This window comes from Thamnophis elegans, chromosome 7 (genome assembly GCF_009769535.1).
Source record: "Thamnophis elegans isolate rThaEle1 chromosome 7, rThaEle1.pri, whole genome shotgun sequence".
Classification (NCBI taxonomy): domain Eukaryota; kingdom Metazoa; phylum Chordata; class Lepidosauria; order Squamata; family Colubridae; genus Thamnophis; species Thamnophis elegans.
This window is the reverse complement of record NC_045547.1, coordinates 33357235-33379123: the sequence shown is the minus strand read 5'-3', so window position 1 is coordinate 33379123 and position 21889 is coordinate 33357235. Positions and strand designations below refer to the sequence as shown.

The window sequence follows — 21889 nt, the reverse complement described above, 5'->3', positions numbered from 1 at the left end:
AATTAAGCAATAAATTATATAACACGAGCTACAAATTTTATTCCATTTTTAATATTTCTGTGATATATTTTATGATAGGGAAAGGCCATAGCTCCATAACAGAGCAGACACTCTTCTTGTAAATTCTGGGTTCAATCCTTGTCTTCTTCAGGATTGGATGGGAAGAATTCCTGCTTCAACACCTAGGAAGCCACTGCCAAATAAGACAAATCATACAGAACTGGATGGGACAGTCATCAGATTCAGCTGAAAGCAGCTTCTTTTGTTCTCTCCATTGTTTAATGTTTTTGTTAGGTAATTTCCACTATGGAGAACTCCATAGAAGGAACATTTGACCTTGATATGCACATTTAAAAATGAAAGAGGTCTATTTCCCCCCCCCCTCAAAAAAAAAGTGGGATTGCAATGGTGATATTTTGAGAGACAGCATGAAACAGCAAACATGGTGGCTCTGTATGTGGCAGTGAAATTCTGATCCTCACAAGTTACTTCTGTTTTCTGTGCAGTTCACAGAATTTGAACATATAAACTAGTTACCCGCTTTTGCTTAAAAAAGAGAACAAAGTAGAAATTCTAAGGATTAGATTACTTTGGCCAAATTCCATATTTGGAAATCAGCAGTACAATTTGCAGTTGAATGAAAGCTGACTGTCTCTAGGCAAACTTACAAGGATCCGAGTCAGAATTAAAATGCCACATTTTAGGATGAAAGATAAAATGCCTTAAATATTCTTAGTATGGAACAGCTACAGCATTTTTCCCATAGTCTGTGGGTTAGAGGGCAAAAAGGCACACTTGGAAATGTTGCATTGTTTCCTTTCCAGCTGCCTCAGACACCTAGAGGAATTGTTCCATTACTGTAATGTTAAAACTTCATTACGGTAGGTCTGACAATACCATGTGCCAGATTTTGGGGAGTGGACAGTATGTATGTATGAATCTATAATGGTGATTTAAGGAATATTGTGATACTGTTAAAAATGTTATTTCCCCTGTCCTAAGAAAACAATATTTCCAGATTAGCTTTTATTTCTCTATAATAGTTTGCCTTCTATGATAATGAGAAAGAAAGGTAAAAAACTTGACATTGTTATCTACACTTGCTTATTAATTCTAACTAAACACATTTACTTGGCAACTAATTCCTCCCACTGATTTCATTACACTTACTATTACAGAAGTGCCTGTAAGATCCCAACCTCAGTCTAACTTTAACATTTCTACATTGAGAAGTGAATTTATAACACAAACCATCAACCACAATGCAAAGTATCCAGACCTGGAAAGCTTGCATCCAAAGTATGTCTCTGTTTTCACCACACTGCTTGCAGCAAATTGATCTCATTTCCTACCAACCCTTGGAGGACCTTCACATGCTCTCACAGTTTGCGTCACGTCCAGGATTTTTCTACAGTTCCCACAATCAGGGTGCACAACTGAGTACTGGAAAACAATGGAAGACTAGAATTTCGTGTACAAAATTAATAAAAAATAATAATGATGGACAAAAATGCCAAATCCAGTCTAAACATCTGACTGATTGTGCAACCAACCATAACAAGATGAGGACATATAGGGAAAGTGGGAAACCCATATCCATGTTCTTTCCCCCATGCACTCATGAAGGATATTCCATATGCTTCTAAGAGAGGCCTGAATTCAAATAAAAAGAATGAATAGAATGAAAGAAATAGTTAATATGCTTCTGAAACAACAGATAACAATATTGATCATTCACAAATTGCTTTCATGATTTTCTTCTGTCTCTACGGTCACTGGGGGGAGTCCTCCATTGTCATTCAGTCGTTTCGCCCTGTAAGTTTCATAGTGGATGTTGTGAGTGACTTCTTTTAGGTCTTGAAGGTGGGTCCTGAAGAACAAGTGAAAAAAAAGTGAAAGAAGACAAATTGTTACAACACAGAAATACAAGAGCACATATGTTCCTGTTCTGATCCCCTCCTCCATCCAGTAACGAATGCCAAGACAAGCTTAACTGGAATGTATTTTAATAGCAAGACACCAAAACCTCAGTGGCTGAAAGCCAAGCAGAACAAACAGATAAGGACCTTGGCAGCAACTCAGACAAACTCAGGCAGCAATAAACACAGATAAGGCTTGGCAGCAATCCAGCCTGCCAAGCTCCTAGTACTGTCCTCAGACATTCAATCCTGCGTTGACTTCTGCAAAGGGCCGTATGCACAAGTAGCTTTTTATAGTCTGGAGGGGAGCCTAATGACCACCAGCTGAGTACAATCACCTCCTGTAATTGCGTAATTGTTCCTGACCCTAATAGCTCTTCGATGGCGTGCATCCAGGAACAACTCACTACTGGCCTCTGGCTCACTCTCCCTTGTCTCCTCCCCACTGGTCCAAGGCTCAGGTGCCTCCTGGTGGCCAACCAGCCTCTCTGCGCCCTGCTCGGAGTCGGAACCCTGTCTAGGGTCCTTCACCTCCTCCAGAGCCGACTCAGAGGTACCCTCGCTGTTGGAGTCTGGTGGCAGCTCCAACGGCACCTGCTGGGCCACAACACGTTCCTATTCAGTTATTTATTTAATATGGCAAATGTTCAAAATTATCCAACAATATTAACTTTTATATTTACCTTGTTTAAAAGACCATTTCCCTGCATTTTCATCTTTCAGGATTGTCATATATGATTGATAAATTTATGTAACCCTTTTTAGAATGTAACCACAACTGTAAGACATTATCACATCTTGTGGCAGAACATTTCTTAAGTGTCTATTATTTGAAGAAATATTTTATTTGTTCTAAGTTATTTATCCTATACTGTACTCATGAAAAATCTAGCCAGCCTAATGAACTATAACCAATCGGGAGCAACTGAGAAAAAAAAAAATTTACACCTTCCCTTTTTATTACTTCATTTGTTCTCATTTTATGCAAGCTGGGAGGAGATAGCAAGTTCTTTATTGGAAATATAGTCTCTGAGGTATGATAGGTCATTTTAACTATTTGAAATTACTAATGCTATAGTGTGGCAATAGCTTATTTAATTTTTTCAGTTTATTTCAGTAAATTATTCCAGTTGAATAGGCAATATATTTAAAAATTATTCTCACCTAATGACAAAATCTCGTAGTAGAGCAAATTCACAATGGTTGAGATTTTCCACTGTAAATAAATGAAATTACAATTATCATAATTTGGATAAGAATACAGTAATAGAATCACAAAAACTAAATGGAAATCTTGAAGGCCAATCCTTGCCTGAAGCAGCACTAATGTAAGAGGATATCTTGCCATTCTTAGGTCTCACATTATCTGAATGGTAGTGGATTCCATAAAACATTTCACAAGAATTCCTTAGAAGGAATGGCAGAACCTGGGGGCAGAGTTAAGGAATCTTTTCAAACTAGAATTATTACATAGCCACAAGCAAACTAAATTTAACCTCCCCCCCCCCCCAGTGCTATTGATTTTTACCTAACTCTAACCAGGTGCTGACTATTAGTTGATAAGATTCTTATGCATAGGTTTTTAGCAATATATCAGTAACCTTCTCAAGTGACCTGGTCTTTCACGCCTGTCAGGATTGGATCTAAAACAAAAATACCCCTTCCTAGAAGACTAGGGAGAAAATGCTTTTCCAGGAACTTCTGTGTATAGAGCCCTATGCCCTCAGGTTTATCAAAAACGTTTTTCTGATGATTGGGAGAACCACCTGAATCATATGGACTGCTGTGCAAAAGTTCAAAAAATATTCAGAAAGCAAGTGAAAGCAATTGGAGCAGAGATTTGCGAGGATAAATTTGCGTTCACTTGCCTCTTACCACATTTTTTTCTCACTCATTCTTTTAACAACTCTTATTTATTAACAATTATTTTATGTCAATTCAGTTACATGGTTTTAAAAGATTTATAAACCATAACATGAACACAAAGCAAAATTTCACTAAGCCTAAAAGGTTAAGATATCAGAAATTATAATCAACATTAATTCTCTAGTAAAATCATGGTGTCGTACATCATCCAAACAAAAAAGTAATCTATTCAGGTACCAGTCCAATTTTTGTGTCCTAATTCAGACTCAAAAGAGTCACATTTTAAAAAGCTTCCTGAGTGTTAGAATTTATCATATATTATCCTTCCTAGTGCTTAAAACATTTAAATGTTAATATCAAGCTTTTATTCATTAATTGAGATTCTTCTTGTATATTTAAAATTAAAAACTGATATTTTTCCTGCTTACCCCCTCCCCCCCTCATTTTTTTATAGAAAATTCACCCTTGAAAATACTGCTGTATTTTCCTATTTCATGATTCAATATTTCGGGTAAGCATCCCTCAATGTATTAATCCAAATCATGACTATCTAATGAATACAGTTTAATAAGTTGTGGCAGATAGTGTACATGTTGTAGGTCATTGATTTTTTTGTGAAAAATCTTCACAAAAAATGCAATTGGTACCATTTGCAGACTGGCTGCTACCATTAGCATTTGCATTATAGTGACATCTAAATAAGAAATTACAGAACAATCATGCATGTACCTTCAATGACTCCCCAAGGTGTTTTTCTCCCTAAGACTCTTTTCCCATTCACTTGATACTCTTTGTCACTGCCCACCACAGCAAATGGCATACTTTCCTGCTGAAAATACACATAGAAATTAAGTTGCTTCTTTCCAGTATAACTAAGGATGATTTTATTATTTTTTTGTTTGTTTGTATCCCACCTTTATTATTTTTACAAATAATATATCCACCCTCCTATTTTCCTCACAAGAACAACCCTGCGAGGTGTCTTGGGCCAAGAGAAACAGTGACTGGCCCAAAATCACCCAGCTGGCTTTCATAACTAAGTGAAGATTTGGCTCTTTCCATTTCACCTTTGTATCACATGTATCTTTATAGCAGTGGTGGGTTCAGGATCCCATTGCCGTCGGTACGGTTGCAACGGGGCCCGGCATCCTCCACATGAATGCGTGCAGCGCACGCATGCATCTTACCATCTAGCAATACCTCCGCAAGCCTCCATGACGCTCCAGTTGCTCGGCGGAGCATCACACAGGCACTGTATGTGCCATATGTATGCATGGAAGGGCAGAAGGGTTTAAAGACAGGTAAGGAGTGTGGGAGGGCGGGCAGGGCCTCTGGAGCACTGTACCGGAACAGTACTCGGTGCTCCGGGCAGGCTCCGGTACGCCCGTACTGGGGTGTACTGCCTGCAACCTACCACTGCTTTATAGAATAATATGTGTATACAAACTGTCATTGCTAGTTTCTCTCTCTGCAATGTATAATGGAAAATATATTTGCATACTAATGATTCCTTTAAGCATCTTAAGAAATAAAATGGCAGCACATAAATATGTCTATACTAACAATAATTAAATAAGTTTGTAAAAATGTATTTTAAAAAATTATACTCCCTCACTAAATGCATGCATTTCAAATATATGTAAGGATGAAAATTCCTTATATTCCAACTTTGGATTCAGTCCCTAAAAGCTACTTATGATCTAATTTTCATCTCTAGTAGAAATAATAGTTTATAAAAATCTAAAGTTTATATCTTCTCAAAAACTACAAAAACCCCTTATGTAAGGTTAAAACCTCAGAACCTACTAAAAAAAGGTCAATTGGGATTATAAATGTCGCACCCTGATTTTGTCATTCTCGGCTTTGTCTTCAAGATCTTCATCAAACTCTTTCTGGGGATAAAATTCAATTCCATTGACTTCTAGTTCCTTACGGACCTGGTTAAAAAAAAATTCAGGCTGAAAAGTTTATGCAACCATATAGCATTTTTGACCCAATTCAGAAAAACATCTGGATTGTGTGGTTTGCTAGGTGCTTTCCCAAGGGAGACTCACCCTCTGTTTGAACTCAATCTTTTCTTCCAGAGTCATGGTGTCTGCCTTGGCAATAACTGGAATAATATTTACCATTTTGCTCAAATGTTTCATAAATTCCATATCCAAAGGTCGTAAACTGCAGGAAAAAGATGATTAGACAATTATGAAGAAAAGCACCTTATGCTTATATCAATTTAATAATAATTAATAAAATTAATTCCTCTAATGTATTTCATTCCAGTTTGGAAGGTGGGGGATAAGATACAGGAAACTACCATGTTTTCCCCAAAATAAGACAGGGTCTTATTTTCTTTTGACCCCAAAATAAGAGCTTAGCTTTATTTTCAGGGTGGTCTTATTATTTTTGAAGTGCAGGAGGCGGTAAGTGTGGTCACCCATGGCTGCTGCTGTGTTTAAATATTTTTGGGGAGGGCTTATTTTAGCGCGTGTGCTCAAAAGCCTAATTGGTCTTATTATCCAGTGAAGTCTTATTTTGGGGAAAACAGGGTAACTTATCTGTGACTCCAGACCATTTCTTAATAATTTATGGGCATCAAAAACAACTTTGACTGGCAGAGAAAAGAAAAAAATAAATTCTAAGCATAAAAGCTTCAAGGAATTGAAAATAAGCAAGAGAAAACCTCAGGCACCTTGAGGTAAAGTGCTAAATATGATTACATAAGTGCCTGTTTTGCCAAGTACAATTCTTGTTGGCAATCATAACTGATAGCAGTTATTAAAGACTACAGATAGAGCTGGTAAAGTAATTACATCTGTGTGATCACACATATTAATACATTTATACATATTAAATATCTAGAAACATTGTGTTCACCTACAGTACACTTGAATTTTGAAATTTTCATATATGAGCCAGCCTTAAAAATATTCTGTCCTGGAAAATTGCACATAATAATTATAATGAATAGGAATAGCTCTTCTAGCTCTTCATATGCATAATTAAGTATAGAGATGCAACATATCTCAAGCATGGATTTTACTTCGACTGAAGGTTACCACTTTCTTTTTTTCACCTTTGGAAGAAATATTACCACGGAATCTGTGCTGACCTAGAAGTCTTAGCTGGCTGGAATGTTACAGGGGTAATTTATTCTTGCATCCTGTCAGTTCCAAGAGAGTATTTTTTCTCCATTAATAAAACCTATCAGTGACAGTTTCCCCCCTCCTCATCTTATGGACCAGCCCCAGAACTAGGAGAAATACATACGAGTGGCCTGTGGGAGAGATAAAGTAGAGGCAACAGTGGACTCTTGTATCTGGGATTCGTTTCTTTCTGGCAATATTCACCTCTTCCTTCAGGAATTTCTCATATTGCTCATTGATGTATTTTTCAATGGGCTCCCAGCTAAGCAAGCAGAAGAGAAGAAGCAGATAGACAATCTTTCATTTCATATTCTGACAGGCGCTAATAGGTTTTGGAGAGGAAACAAACCATAGGCAATTTTATAAGACCAAAACAATTTTGGCAAGGTCCATTTTATAGCCTAATAATCTGACATTCTCATTTAACTAATATTACAAAATGAAATTGGGATCCTGCTAATATGATTTCAGATTTAGATTTTAGAATCTCTGTATTTTGTAATGTATCACCAGATTTGCCCAATTATAACAAATTACTGAGGTACTTTATATATCATGTATGGAACAGAATATAGTAGATCATGCTTTATGAGCAACAAAACAAAACAAATAATGTAGCATGAAAGGTAGTTGGATAATTTTATAGATCATGGAATAAATATCTATTTGAAATTGCTAAAACGGCTGAAATGTACTAATGCTAAATTTATTTTCTGTATGTTCTCTGAAATTATTTGTGATATTTTCATGTATGTTAAGATAGAAATTCAAAATTGCTTTAATAGCTTGGGGCTCTGGAGTAACACATGTTTTTCATATTGAAGTAGGGTCCTTTATGCAGCATGTCCAATTGGTCATTTAGCAATGCAATAAGCATAATGATGCTTATGGTGGTAGAACCTTTCCTCAAAAATACTAATAGTCTTTAAGTCACTTCAACTTTAAAATATAGCAGTTTCCCAACTGCTCTTCATATTGGCAGCATAGTAATCCACACTGAAGGGATTTATAATTCCACTAGTGTGACCACTTAGAAGGAAATTAACCTACTGTGATCAGTAAATCAGTTGTTAAAAATAATTTACCCAATATGAAATCACCGATAGTCCTTGACTTACAACCACAATTGGGACTGGACTTGATTTTATGACATTTTACTGTGGTTCTTAAATAAAACATGGCCATTAAGCAAATCTAGCTCCTCCATTTAGTCAGCTGGGAAGGTTGCAAATCATGATTGTGCCCACAGGATGCCACAACCATTGTAAATGCCAGCTGGTTGCCAAGTGCCTGAATTGTAATCATGTGACTGCAGGGGAGGTGCAACCAGTGGTGGGATTCAGCCAGTTTGCACCTATTCGGGAAAACAGGTTGTTAACTTTCTAAGCAGTTCAGAGAACCGGCTGCTGGAAGAAATCTCATTTTCTTTTTTTCCACTTTCCAGGGCTAAGGAAGGCAGGAAGGAAACATTCTGGTGTTGTTTCTAGCCTAATCTTTATTGCCCTGCTTACAGAAATGGCCTCTCCGGTTAACCCTTATTACATTGTGACAGCTAAGGCAAAGCGCCCATCGACGTGAGTGACGTTGAGTTGGCCATGACCACCATCACATGACCACCGAGCCCCACCTACCCAGCTCGTCATTAGAGCAGAGAACTGGTTATTAAATTATTTGAATCCCACCACTGGGTGCAACAGTTTTAATTTTGAGAATAGGTTGTAAATCACTTTTTCGGAAAGCATCATAACTTTGAACCATTGTTAAATGAACTCTCATAGGTCAAGGACTATCTGTGTTAAATCTTTCCTATTGGCATTTGTTTAGTAAATGTCATCATATCATCAAAACTATAGTTTGGAGTAATTTGGAGTACAAGGCAGATACTATATTTCTGTATGCTATTTCTGAAAATATGTGGGTCTGTCTGTGCCTGCTAATCAGAATTTGCAAATGAGAATTCTACTATATTTAAAGTCTACCCACTTCTCTACTTACATGAGGAGGAAACGAAAGTTAGATTGAAACAGAAAATCAGTGAAAAATGAAAATACTTACCAATTTTCATTGTTGATCTGGTCACCAAATCCAGGAGTGTCAATAACCGTCAGCTTCATTTTGACACCACATTCTTCAATAACTGGGGTTGGGTGGGGTGGAAATGTTGCTGTTACATTTTCAAAATATACATCTCTCTTCCTCTCTCTCTCTCCCTTCCTCCCTCTCACACACACACTTTTATTTATGTACATACGGACAGTCTATCTCTTCACACCTATAATATGTATAAAATTGTATGCAGCTAGGCAAACCCTCCCATACATACATACACAATAACAATCAGTTGGTTTCCAAAATAATATTGAGGGACCAATTTCAGTGTTTTGATATATTCAGGTAGGATTATGCTTGAATAATACTGTACATTCCCGAATATGTCCTACAAGGGTGGGTGGAATAAGTAACAGGGATGGTATACTAGACTGAACCAACTTTTCAGAGATGTATAAATTAGGTCTTTCGGATATATCAGTGCTTCCAAAGCTTCTATAAAACTGGCCTGATTTTCCATTATGGCCTAGACTAGTGGTGGCGAAACTTTTTGGCACGGAGTGCCCAAACCAGAATGCCTGCTAGAGGCCAGGAAACTTGAAGAACAGCTGATGTTCCTGTGTGCTGGAGCCCCAGAAACCCAAAGACCAGCTGGCTGGTGTGCATGCCAGCACCGGTCACCTGGTCTTCTGGTTTCCGGCATGCACATGTGCGCCAGTCAGCTGATCTTCACGTGTGCTGGAAACCCGAAGGCCAGGTGGCTGGTGTGTGCATGCACACTGGTCAGCTGGTCTTTGGGTTTCCAGGGCTCCGGCATGCACGAAGATCAGCTGGCTGGCATGCATGTGCATGCCAGAAACCAGAAGAGCAGCCGACAATGGTGCACGTGCCCCCAAAGAAGGCTCTCTGTGCCACCACTGGCATGCTTACCGTCGAGGTTTCCTATAATAATTACACCATTGTGATTAATGTATAGTGTAGGCACTTACACAAATGAAACAATGGCGTGTCAGTAACACTAGTTGACATACAACATTTTGTATAGAATAACAGAAAATTTAGTGATGATAATAGAGCATAAAAGGCAGATATAGATGGTAAAGTTTTGCATATACTGCATATACTCTTTACAGAAGCAGCCATACATATTCAAACCTGTGACTACAGAATGGAATCAAATGTAATATACCCATCTGTGTTACTTAAGAAATGGGAGCCAAGAGGTGAGCCAGTATCACAGCATCTCTGTCCCTTACATTATTATATTTCCTTTATGTTAATAACACAGGAAGTATGGTTGCTTTACTTAGAGTTTCATGTTATTGGTAATTGAGCAAGGGAAGTGAGTGCAGTGAGGTCTCCTTTTGTCAAGTTAGGTGGGTTGCTTTTCACATTTTAAAATTCTGTCATTGCATATCTACCCCAGGAAAACTACTGTTTTGTCTGTCAGACTACCAGCCAATTTTGAATCTATTTAGCCTGGCATTTCCCCTGGAACTGGCCCTTCATCTATTATTACAACTAATATACAGAATACAGAAATAATCATTTTTAAAAATTAGCTGAGCGCCTCACCCTCTAGAACTGGAATAACACAACAAATTCTTTCAGATTCTTGTCATTCTCCTGGGAGACAGAGCCCAAGTTACTGGATGAAGAAAAGGCAAAGAGTTCTATTTCAGTCCCTTCTTTTGAAAGCCCTGCTGCTCTGACCCTAATTCCTTTTGTAGACAATAAAGAAACGGCTTAAAAGCCTGGCACATTAAACCACAGATTATTTGCATTCAAGGAAGAACTGGCTTTTACCATGCCCAATAGCCTTGATCTCCACAGTCTTGGGGATCTTCTCCTCACGGTTCCAGCCTGAAGATTTCCTGCTTACTTGGGATTTGAACAGGGTATTTACAAGTGTTGATTTTCCAAGTCCACTTTGGCCTAGGGGAAATGACATACAAACAATACAAAATTGGTATTTGCCTAGTATAAATTGCTACTGTATTTTTTTTTGTTTATTACCAGCTGACCAGGCGGGGCCTGGGTTGCAGCCGGAAGGGGGGGGCGCAGGGTGAAATGGGAGGCAGTGGCCAAGTGGGTGGGAAAACAGCGGGAGAGCGGGCAGGTGTCTGAGACTGGCCTGGCTTCTAATGCTCCATCCGGCATGGGCAGAGGTGGCGAGCGGTAAAGAAAGTGAGCCCTGGGCCGGCATCCCTGCCTCTTTCCTCCAAGAGCCACGGTGGCGGAAAAAGCAAGGCTTCTTTGCCAGCCTCCCAGCTAGCAAAACAGAAATTTTCACCGGTTCTGTGGGTGTGGCTAGGTGGAGTGGGCACACGACTGAGTGGGTGTGGGCGTGAGTGACCCACCTAGCCACGCCCACAGAACTGGTAGTAAAAAAATTTGAAACCCACCCGTTACACTCCTCACTTAAGTTACTGACCAACTGGATATATTAACCATTAATCAGATTTTGACCAACTACCTGTCTGAAATACCTGAAAACAATAACTTGATTATCAACCCTAAGAACACAAAAGCGTGCATAATCCAGACAGCCTGTTGCATGGCAGGACCTCTGTTTAACAGTCACAGTAAACGCTGAATGGTAAACTGCTAGTGAAAAACGACCATTGGGTAGGTTTAAAACACAATAAACAATCACTGGCAGCTTTTCTCAACTTGGTACCTTCCAGTCAAGTTGGAATCAGAATTGCTGTTGCCTATGCCTGGCTATGGAGTTTGAGAGCTGTAAAGCTCATTTGCACATCCTCCTTGCCTGATGTGAGAATGCTTCCCCATCCCTCCCCCACCACTTTTTCTCGATGACAGAAGCATGTAACTTTGTCCAAGCAGTTCAAGTCCACTGTGAAGGCAACTGTACCACAAAAGCTGTGTTTTCTTTACGCCTCTGCAAGTCGATTTGAACTGTCCATCTGTAGGACAACATTTCACTGTAGGCGAATACTTCTGCTCCAGTTGGCTACCGTGCACTTCAGTGGGAAGACCTTTTTCCTGCTCACTGATATCCATGTCCGTGTCAGCCTAGCTGCAAGGCTGTCCCCTATTCTGAAAGGATTTTCATGGACGTACAGGTAAAATGCTGGACTGTTTAATGAATGGACCCAAAGGCTGGGGTGGTCTGAAACGGTGTTTTTGTTGTTTTACAATTCCCTTTTCTTTAATCAGGTGAAATTGACAAATGTTCTGCCATGTTCTTCTTCTTGCATAAGTGTCAGGAAGAACAGTAAAACTGAATTCATCTTGTGCTGGATGAGAAAATGTCAAGCACAAGAAGGAATCAATGGAGGCAGCTCAGATAAAAGCAGGGGTGGGCTGCTGCCGGTTCACATGGATTCGGGAAAACCTCTAGCTTAGTAACTGCCCAGTTTGGAGAACCCACAAACCCCTCCCCTGGCTGGCCCTACCCACCCTGCCCCCCCTCCCCTCCCAGGAGTCTCTGTGTGGCCCATTCGGGATGCCAGGTAAGTACAGGGCCCGCACAGAGGCTAAGGCGAAAAACGGCCCTCCCAGAACTTCTGGAAGGCTGCAGAGCCCAGGGGAGGACATTTTCGCCCTCCTGGAGGCTCAAGGAAAGTCTCTGGAGCCCGGGGAGGGGAAAAATGCCTCCTCTGCCATGGTGCAGGAGGCCAACTAGGCCACGCCCACCATGGCCATGCCCAAACAGCAACGGGGCAGAGAACCCATTGCTAAAGTTTTTGAAGCCCACCCCTGGATAAAAGCCACATTGTCTTTAAAATCCTCCCCCCCAAAAGTAAACATTGTTTGCTTTTCTGGCATGAGTACCTAGGGTAGCGGGGGAAGCAAGGGAATCTATCAATCAGGATCTGTGATTATTGCCTGGCCAACACTCTTGTCAATGTCATTTCCAACTGGTTTAAGCAGAGAAACAAGCAGTTTAAAACTGTCATGTGGAAGCAGCCATAGCGTCAACTTGTTTGGAGAGATTCATCCAGGCAGAGGCTGATTTAAGCTTGGTTACTGACTGCCATAAGAGGCAATGCTAGGTCAAAAGAAAGATTTAGGATGATATCTAGGTAGGGCAGCAATTGGGAGCAGAAGTAGAACCTCAAGGAAATAGTCATGCTTGTAAGAAATGCTGTACTCAAAAAGAGTTACCCAGATAAAGTCCCTCCTACCCCAAGCCTGTGTACCAATCTTTCCTACCTACAACCATGATGTTGAAGTCAAATCCGGTTTTCATGGTCTTCTTCCGCATTTGCTCTATGATAGTGTCAATCCCAATGTAACCCAGTAAGTTGGAATTAATACTGACAGGTTTCATTGGTACTACGGGCTTTGGCCGTGTCTCTGGTACCAGTTCAGACATAACTGCTTCAGGCTTGGTATCTGCTGAACCTACAAATGAAAGGAAAATAAAAATTAAATTATATGCCAGAAACAAGTTGAATATAATAAGCCCTGATTCCTGGGGTTGATATTCCTGACCAGTTTGCCCTGTCTTGAGTATGGATATTTTGCAGGAACATATGACATTGCCCTCTGCCTGACCCAGGTCATCAGGAAGGCAACTTCCACCTGTCTTTTTTTTTCTGCTGTACATTAACTGCCAGTTCAAATGGTGCTGTTCAGTTCACCTGTTGAATTTGACTTCACTGTGAGGGTTCTTTTCACGTCCCCATTAAGTTGCCCACTGAAGTGGTATTCATCCATCTACTTGTAATTACCTGCTTTTGAACTGCTGGGTTGGCAGGAACTGGAGCTCAAACTGCCATACGTCAGTAACTGGGTCTCAAACACAAACCTGCCAATCATCAGACCACATGAGCCACCATGCTCCTCCATCACCACCACCACCACCACCACCACCACCAGCAGCAGCAGCAGCAGCGGCACTACTACTACTACTACTACTACTACTACTACTACTACTACTATACTAAAAATAGTTCTTTGGATTGATCGGCTATCTCTACTTGATTCTCTTGGACTGTTTGGATTAAAATGGCCATGCTATTTCCCAATTTATTATTCCTTGCTTGGAGTTATGCAACTTGCAGGTCAGTGTATCTGAGAGATTGAAAAAGATCCAAAACATTATCTAAGCTTAGTTTATCATTCATTGACAGGAGCATTCCTCCTCTGAATAATTCTTTTTCCTATTATTTTTTAACTACCGTTTCCACTGAATCTCCAGCCGTGCTTCAATAAACAGGTAATGTTGTTTAAGACTTATGTCAGACTTTACTTTTCTATAGAAAATAATTTGCAGATGTGGGAGCCTAATTGAACAAGCCAAACAGAACTGGCATTTTTTTTTAATCATTTCTCAATCTCAGTTTGTGTATTACTAGATAACTTTTTCTTCATCATTTTTTTAACAAGAACACCAAGAGCACCCATAGGGGTGGGAGTGGTGGGGCAGGATCAAAAAATTGATGACAGCTCCAGTTAACCATACTGATAGTCATGACGCTGTCTTGCTTGCTTTCTCCCCCTGTCATCACAGCTTAGTTCTTGGAAGTACACCATGTCATATGCTTGTCTTCCATAGGCATAATACATTTACATATTTGTCTTTAGAACAAAATACTTATTCAGTTCAGTTTCTCCAAACCCTTGGAAGTCACACAGTGGTAGGGTGCATTAGAGTTGTTGCCAAACTTAAATAAATCTCTGTCTGTCTGTCTTTCTATCTACCTGTCTGTCATCCATCCATCCATCTCTGTCTCTGTCTCTGTCTCTCTCCATCCATCCATCCATCCATCCATCCATCCATCCATCCATCCATCCATCTTTCTATCTATCATCCATCATCTATCATCTATCATCTATCATCTATCATCTATCTATCATCTTCCTACCTACCTACCTACCCACCCACCTATCTCTATCTATCTTTCTATCTTTCTATCTTTCTATCTTTCTATCTTTCTATCTTTCTATCTTTCTATCTTTCTATCTTTCTATCTTTCTATCTTTCTATCTTTCTATCTATCTTTCTATTTTTATCTTTCTATCTTTCTATCTTTCTATCTTTCTATCTTTCTATCTTTCTATCTTTCTTCTTTCTATCTTTCTATCTTTCTATCTTTCTATCTTTCTATCTATCTATCTATCTATCTATCTATCTATCTATCTATCTATCTATCTATCTATCTATCTATCATCTATCTATCTATCTCCCTCTCTCTCTCTCCCTCCCTACCTACTGACCTACCTACCATTTATCTATAACATCTACCATTTCACACATACATGAAAAGCATTCTTCTCTCCACTTGGCTTTTGCCTGAGTAGCTCCAGAAGATAGAGCATAGACAATACGCCATTTTTTCTTGGTGTGTAGTAATCTTCACATATAGGAACTCAAAAGGAAATTGAACATATCCCAGGTACCAAGCTTTTGATACTTAGATTATTTTCTTATGATGTTCTAATTGTCAATCTTTAAAAACTCTATCATAGGCAATTAAAGAGTCACAAGTTTTCCAAAAGTGCTTCCAACTGCTCCCACTACTACCAATCAGTGGTGCGTTAACCATTATGCAGACTAAGCAGGTGCTTGGGGCACCAGGCCCAAAGGGGGCACCACAAAGTTGAGAAAGAAAGAAAAACCAGTGAAGATTTGTACAGTATGTAGAAAGGAGGGCACCAAGATTTGTCAGTGCTAAAATGTTCTTTAAAAAAGGATAAAGTTTACCCCTCAGTTATTTCTGCTAGGTATAACTACTGATTGTACTGTTATAGAGACTAACTTAATTTTTTACTTAATAATGGCAGCAAGACTGTTGGTGGCACAATACTGGAAGAAGGAAGATTTGCCTACTATTCAAGAATGGGCATTAAAAGTAATAAACTTAGCAGAAATGGCTAAAATATCAGCATATCTCAAGGACCACTCAAATGAGAAATATAAACTGGAGTGGAGAAGATGGATTGACTATATTCAAAATAAATACGGGACTAAGAAATTCCAGATGGAGGGGGGAGTGGATTTGGAGAGAGGAGTGGTAGAGGGGGAGGGGAAGTAGGGTAGAGGGGGATGATGAAGGGAGATAGAAAGTTGGAGGGTGGTGGAAGAAAGAGGTGTATGGAGAGTGGAAGAAGTATATTGGGTTTCTATTTTCTGGTGTATTCTTGACAAGAGGAATTGATGCAATTATTGTTTAATACTGTATGGTGTTGGCTATGCACAGTATACATGTGAATGTATGAAAATGAAAATGAAAAAATAAAAAATATTACTATTTCCTCAAGAAATTCCAGATAGTTTATGACTGAAAAAGTGAGGAATGATATAATCTGTTTAGAGTTAGCCTAACAAAAGAGGAGTTAAAGCTCAAATGAAAGATGATACTAACTTTCTTTAACTTTATTTTAGAACATCTTTGTTAAAGATTTATACCCTGTATTTGTTCTGGGAAGTTGGGGGGGGGGAGGTTGGGGGGCGGTTGGGTTCGGGTGGGGAGGGTGGGGGAGGGGAGGTAAATATTTGTAAAAGCCTTTTTTTAAAAAAAAATCCATAAAAATAAAAAAAAGATTTGTCAGTGCTTAGGGCACCAGTAAGCCTTAATCCGCCACTGCTACCAATCAAAGCATATTATGAAGTTGCTTTCTCTTTCTCCTCTTTCCCACTTCCATTTTCCAATCTCTCCGTCTTCTAACCGGATACTTCATGTCAAATGGAAGAAAGTAATCACACTAGGGCAAGCCACTTTTATTAACAGAAAGTCTAATCTAAAACAATCCAGCACAAGAAACCCTTCTCAAGTAGGTCACAAACTCATTTTTATAAGAAATGGGTGTAATCAAGACTCCATTACTTCCCAAATGCTCAGGACTGGGGTTTCAAAGCTATTGGGTTTCAAAAAAATGGGATCCTGAGCTTTGCAGAATCTTATACATTGCAAGTAATTCCTTCACATGGCTTCTCGGGAGATCTGAATATTGGCTTCTATTTTTAAACGATTAAAGAAATCCCTGCACAGTCTTATTCATGCCATTGCAAAAGTAAGTCCTCTGAAACACAGTGGGCTTCACTCCCACAGATATCTATAACAGATGGCTGTCTCTGTCTTTTCCTGTTCGATCTTTTGAAACTGGAGATGATTCTGCCAACAGTTAGTCTCCTATCTTTTTTCATACTATATTGAAGCTATGTTGAAATGTAAGAAAAGACTTTGGTGTCATAGTTCCGTGAATACATTTTTATATACTGCAAGAAGATTGGTTCAGTCTTTTTATTTCAGTGTAAATGGGAAAAAAATCCATCCATGCTAGATACCGAATGAGGTCAGAGCACTGACAAGGATCAGCTTGCTGATTAGTGTGAGATTGTTTACTGTGTTTCCGTGAAAGATACCTTTCTTTGCCCATGATGGTGTAAATTAAAAGCATGCTTCCCCCCATCGTATTTTAAATTACCATAAAATATCTGCAACTGCTTATTGATACTAATCATATTTCTTTCTTCAGCTTCCCTAACCTGATGTCTTCTCCAGATATACAGTGCCACAACTTCCATCATTCCTAGCCAAAAGAACCGTAATGAATGGGGAGGGTAGGAAGTGTTAGTCTAACTGACTTGGATGGCTTTAGTTTTGGAAAAACTGCCTTAGTCTGACAGTTCTTTGTATTTGCTCATCTATTATCCCTCCCATTCTTTCTCCTCTGCTAATGTATGGACGTTCTGTTCCAATCCCATCACACCCCTTTTTCCCCCTTTCCTCTGATCCAGAGTTGTTTCCACTGCCCAGCCTTCTAAGTCACACCAGTCTGTCATCCACAATTACCCACCGCTCAGCCATAGACCAAAACATTTTGCCATGCTGAAGGTTCCCCATCCCTCCATCCCTGTTCCAGGCTCAGTCCCTGAGGATTCTTATGTGGGTTCAAATGTTAGCTGCAGCTGCAAACTGGTACTCACACCCCTGGGCCAGCTGGGATGAATGCCCTCCTTCACAAAAGCCTCAGTGTCTGATGCTCAGCAGCAGCAGGCGGCTGCTCCTGCTTCCCTCTTGATACCAGATGGAAAAGATGAACAAGAAATGAAGCGTCTCCTTTTGGCAGGCTTCCCCGGGGAGCCTTGAATTAAAGCCGTGGTCAGTCTCCATTCCAAACCCAAATGCATGGTTGAGCTGAGAGTGCATGCAAGAGCCCAGCATCCCTTCCTGCATCTCTGAGCTCAGCCAGATCCAAAAAGAGCGTGCAAACCCCTGCAGGAACCACCTACCTTTGAACATGAATCTTTCTTTGTCTCTGGCTGTGAACCTTCGGGTGGGGTTTCTTCTGACTTTTTCCTGCCCCACAGGCGCCTATGAGATTCTGGTCGTCTTTGTTTTTTCCGTAAGTGCCTGTACCCCTCTTTTTTTCCTTCTCCAATGGATATTTCAGATAAGCAAAAGATGCTGCTGCTGCTGTTACCACGATCACGTGATCTGAATATTAAACATCGCTGCAAAATCTCCCCCACGCTCTGCCTCCTTCTCTTCCCAGGATCCAGAGCATTATCATTCAAGCATCTGGGAGACCTTGATTGGATTGATGTGCATTAAATTGTGCACTGGCTTCTGAAGGGAGGTACTGCTGGGATATGAGGAATAGCAGTAGCCTGGAACATGTCCCCTCCCCATCACATATATAAATGTTTCCTTCTCTGCCTGGTCTCAACACCCTCCTTCCTTCTCTCTGTTCCCAGGCAGCATTCATATGGCTTTGTTTGCCGAGCATCTCTAGAGGCAGACACTAGTTAATGGACGAGGATCATTAACCCCTTCAACAGTCATAGCATTCACACGTAAGGAAAAGAGGAAATAGATTCCACATCTAAGTATTCAGGGATTTTCATCTTGGCACTTGCTTTCAAGGAGGTTATGATAAATCTTGTGACATTTTGCATCCACTCATCATCACAAGATGCTGGCAACAACAACAGGGAATAAGGTACTGTATGGCAAGACATGATATATGTTAGCAATGATTTTACATGTCAACAATGATGCAGGCAGGGAGAAATCTGCCATTGTGTCAATCTGAGTAATGCACACTGGTGTGTCTCCCTGTGTTTGTAGGCATCTACATCATGTATGTGAATTTGCACAGTTGTCATGGTAAGTATAAATGCCTTAGAAAAAAACATTTCCATAACTGGCATCTATACTTACTTTGACAATATGCAGAGACCTATTTGCAATGGGAAACACTGCGATTCAGGATAAACTCTACAAAAGACATACAGTATATATTACTTCATGTGAAATTTATATATGTGTGAATTTCATGAGCAGGCATGACTTTATGGTAAATATCTCACATATGATTTCTGATGCCCATAGGCAAGATTTCTTAAAACACAAAATATTCTGGGTGCTAAAGGAAAGACTAGGAATCTGTATAACTGGACCAGAAGTCTGCACAGTAATTTCCCAATCAGCTGGAATGAACCATATTCACTGAATTCATTATTTTCTTATTTAATATTTGGAGAACAAGAGTTCAGAATGGAGATGGATCTAATTTGGAGTCAGGATTGTGGATGTTATGTGCATTGGAGAGCTAAACTACAGAGAAACTGTACTCAACTACCATGTTTCCCGAAAATAACACAGGATCTTATTTTCTTTTGACCCCCGAAACAAGCACTTGGCCTTATTTTCGGGGAGGTCTTATTATTTTTTAGGTGCAGGAGGTGGTGAACGTGGTCACTTCATGGTTGCTGCTGTGTTGCAATATTTTTGGGGGTGGCTTATTTTGGGGGGAGGGCTTATTTTAGTACATGTGCTCAAAAGCCTGATTGGGCTTATTATCCAGAGAGGTCTTATTTTGGGGAAAACAGAATATTAAGTAGAGTGCATGTCAGAATGCAACAGCTTTCAGATCCAACTGTTGGAATTCCTATCTACAATGGAAAAGAGATTGCCTAGAGACTGTGATGTTGAAAAACAACTACCAGTCAGCACAATTTTCTTCAACTAGGTTCCACCAGATACTGTTTCTGACACTCCTAGCTAATGTTCTCCATATTATTTGAAAAGCCTGAAATATATGAGGAAAAGAACAAATAGAAGAAAGCCTGCTATAGACAAGACTGAGTTAGATGGGCCAATTGTTTTATATCAGGCAGATTCTACTATCTGTGCTACACTGTCTAATCTGGAAGGAGAACAAATGTTCACAGATGTATTATGACCCTTCCTTCACTAAGCTCAGGCTCTCATAGGTGAACCAATCACTTACTGTATTCACAGACAATTGGAGAAATATCTATTCTGCTCCTAATCAGAGGTCTCTTAGAAATAGCTATTTTCACTTAACAGTACAGCACTATATGACAGTACTGTCACTTCAATTGAAATGATATCAAGTAGCATAAAAGTATCAGATGAGATAAAGAACCAGCCTGATGTGATTAAATCATTGATTTGCTGCAATGTGATTAACTGTTTTGTTTGGTCCGCATATGGATTTCAATAGACTTCCTACATTTACTGAAATTCTAGAGCAGGAGTTCAACTTATCTGGAGGGCAGAAAGTTGGCGAATGCTATTTTATACATGCTACTCATTTAATGCTTATATTTTTAAACCACTTTAGAATGCTATATTCTTATACTGTCTGTCCTTTTCTACATAGTAGTCTTCAACTTATGACCACAATTTTGGGCTCAATTGTTGGCGTAAGTCGAGAACTACCTGTAATATGAAAAACAAAACAAAGACACAGATAACTCATGGATCTGATTTTATATTTCTGCACAGCCGGTGCTCTGAGATAATAAAACAATATTCAGCCAGAATACAGTTTCATGGAACATGCAACCCATAGTATGCCATTATTAACTGAAAGACTACGACCATTGATTTCATATACTGTATGTACAACAGCACTTACCATTTTGGGATGTACATTCTAACTCAGTTGCATTTACCACAGAAACGGTTGTAGGATTTTTCATAGAAGAGTGGTCCATAACAGCTTGCTCTTCAGGATACTCCTGAAGAAAGGGAGGGAGTATCTTAAGAGACCCTGATAAGCCCCGGAGTGTAACTCTTGGAATGCCATTTCTGGCCATGGATACCTGGGCTTTGTGTACAGCTTCTACCAGGATAGAATTCATGAGATCCTTTCCCATGGTTTGGGTATGTCCCTGACATGATGGAAAACTAACAAAGCCTATTTTTTTCACCGAATCTGGTGTTTCTGTCTCTGAAATCTGGATTGCATCTTCAAGAGAGGAGCTGGTTTGTGCATCAGGAATGAACTCAACTGTACTCTCTGGCAAGGTTTGTAATCCAGACAGCAGCTGAGGAGGTGGCAAAGACTGTTTTTTGAACCTCCCTGGTGTTTCCCCCATTGAAGATACCTTCTGGAATTCTCTTCTTGCCATGGGATGCCAAATGAGTTGCCGGCTGGTTGGAGGAACGCTGTTGCTTTGATGAAAAGTAAAAGACATGGAGCTGAGTTTCTGTTGTTCCAAACCATTAGTTGCTGTCTGCTGAAGTGACTGGTATCTAGTGGGAGGAGGACACGAAACCTGAACATCATGGCTCCCTGGAGATTTAGGAGAAAGAAGCCTAGAAGCAGGTCTGGGAATCCCTTTGCCTTTAGCCAGAAGAGTCTCTTTGGGAGAACCTTGCACGAATGAGGGGTTCTTTTTCAAGCTAGGGTTAACAGACTCTAAACCACCAGTCCCAGGTGAGCGAGCTGAACATCCTGGAATGCTGCTGCAATGAGGGGAAGTGCCTAAAACTGGGAGACACCTTCGGATCCTGTGTGGAGAGGGAGTGCAACCTTTATCCATCATGACTAGTGGTTGCCTTTGTTTTTCCTAATGAAATAAAAGCAAGTGAAAGATTAAAGAAGTTAAAATGGCTTTTTAACTGTTTTCAGCTATTAGGAACCTTTAGATCAACAGGTTTTAAAGCACTGGAAGATTTTCCT

The 21889-nt window shown here is 39.9% G+C and overlaps 1 protein-coding gene across 1 annotated transcript; it reads right to left on the bottom strand.

The window, feature by feature from the left end:
• Positions 1-1734: 1734 nt before the first annotated feature.
• On the bottom strand, positions 1735-13338 carry SEPTIN3 (septin 3). Its single transcript, XM_032221152.1, has 9 exons — positions 13154-13338; positions 10781-10909; positions 8981-9062; positions 7050-7187; positions 5840-5957; positions 5627-5722; positions 4515-4614; positions 3084-3135; positions 1735-1870 (listed from the first exon to the last, which is right to left on the bottom strand). Exons 1-9 carry the CDS (start codon positions 13314-13316, stop codon positions 1735-1737), a joined length of 1014 nt encoding a protein of 337 aa, XP_032077043.1. The 5' UTR covers positions 13317-13338.
• Positions 13339-21889: the final 8551 nt, after the last annotated feature.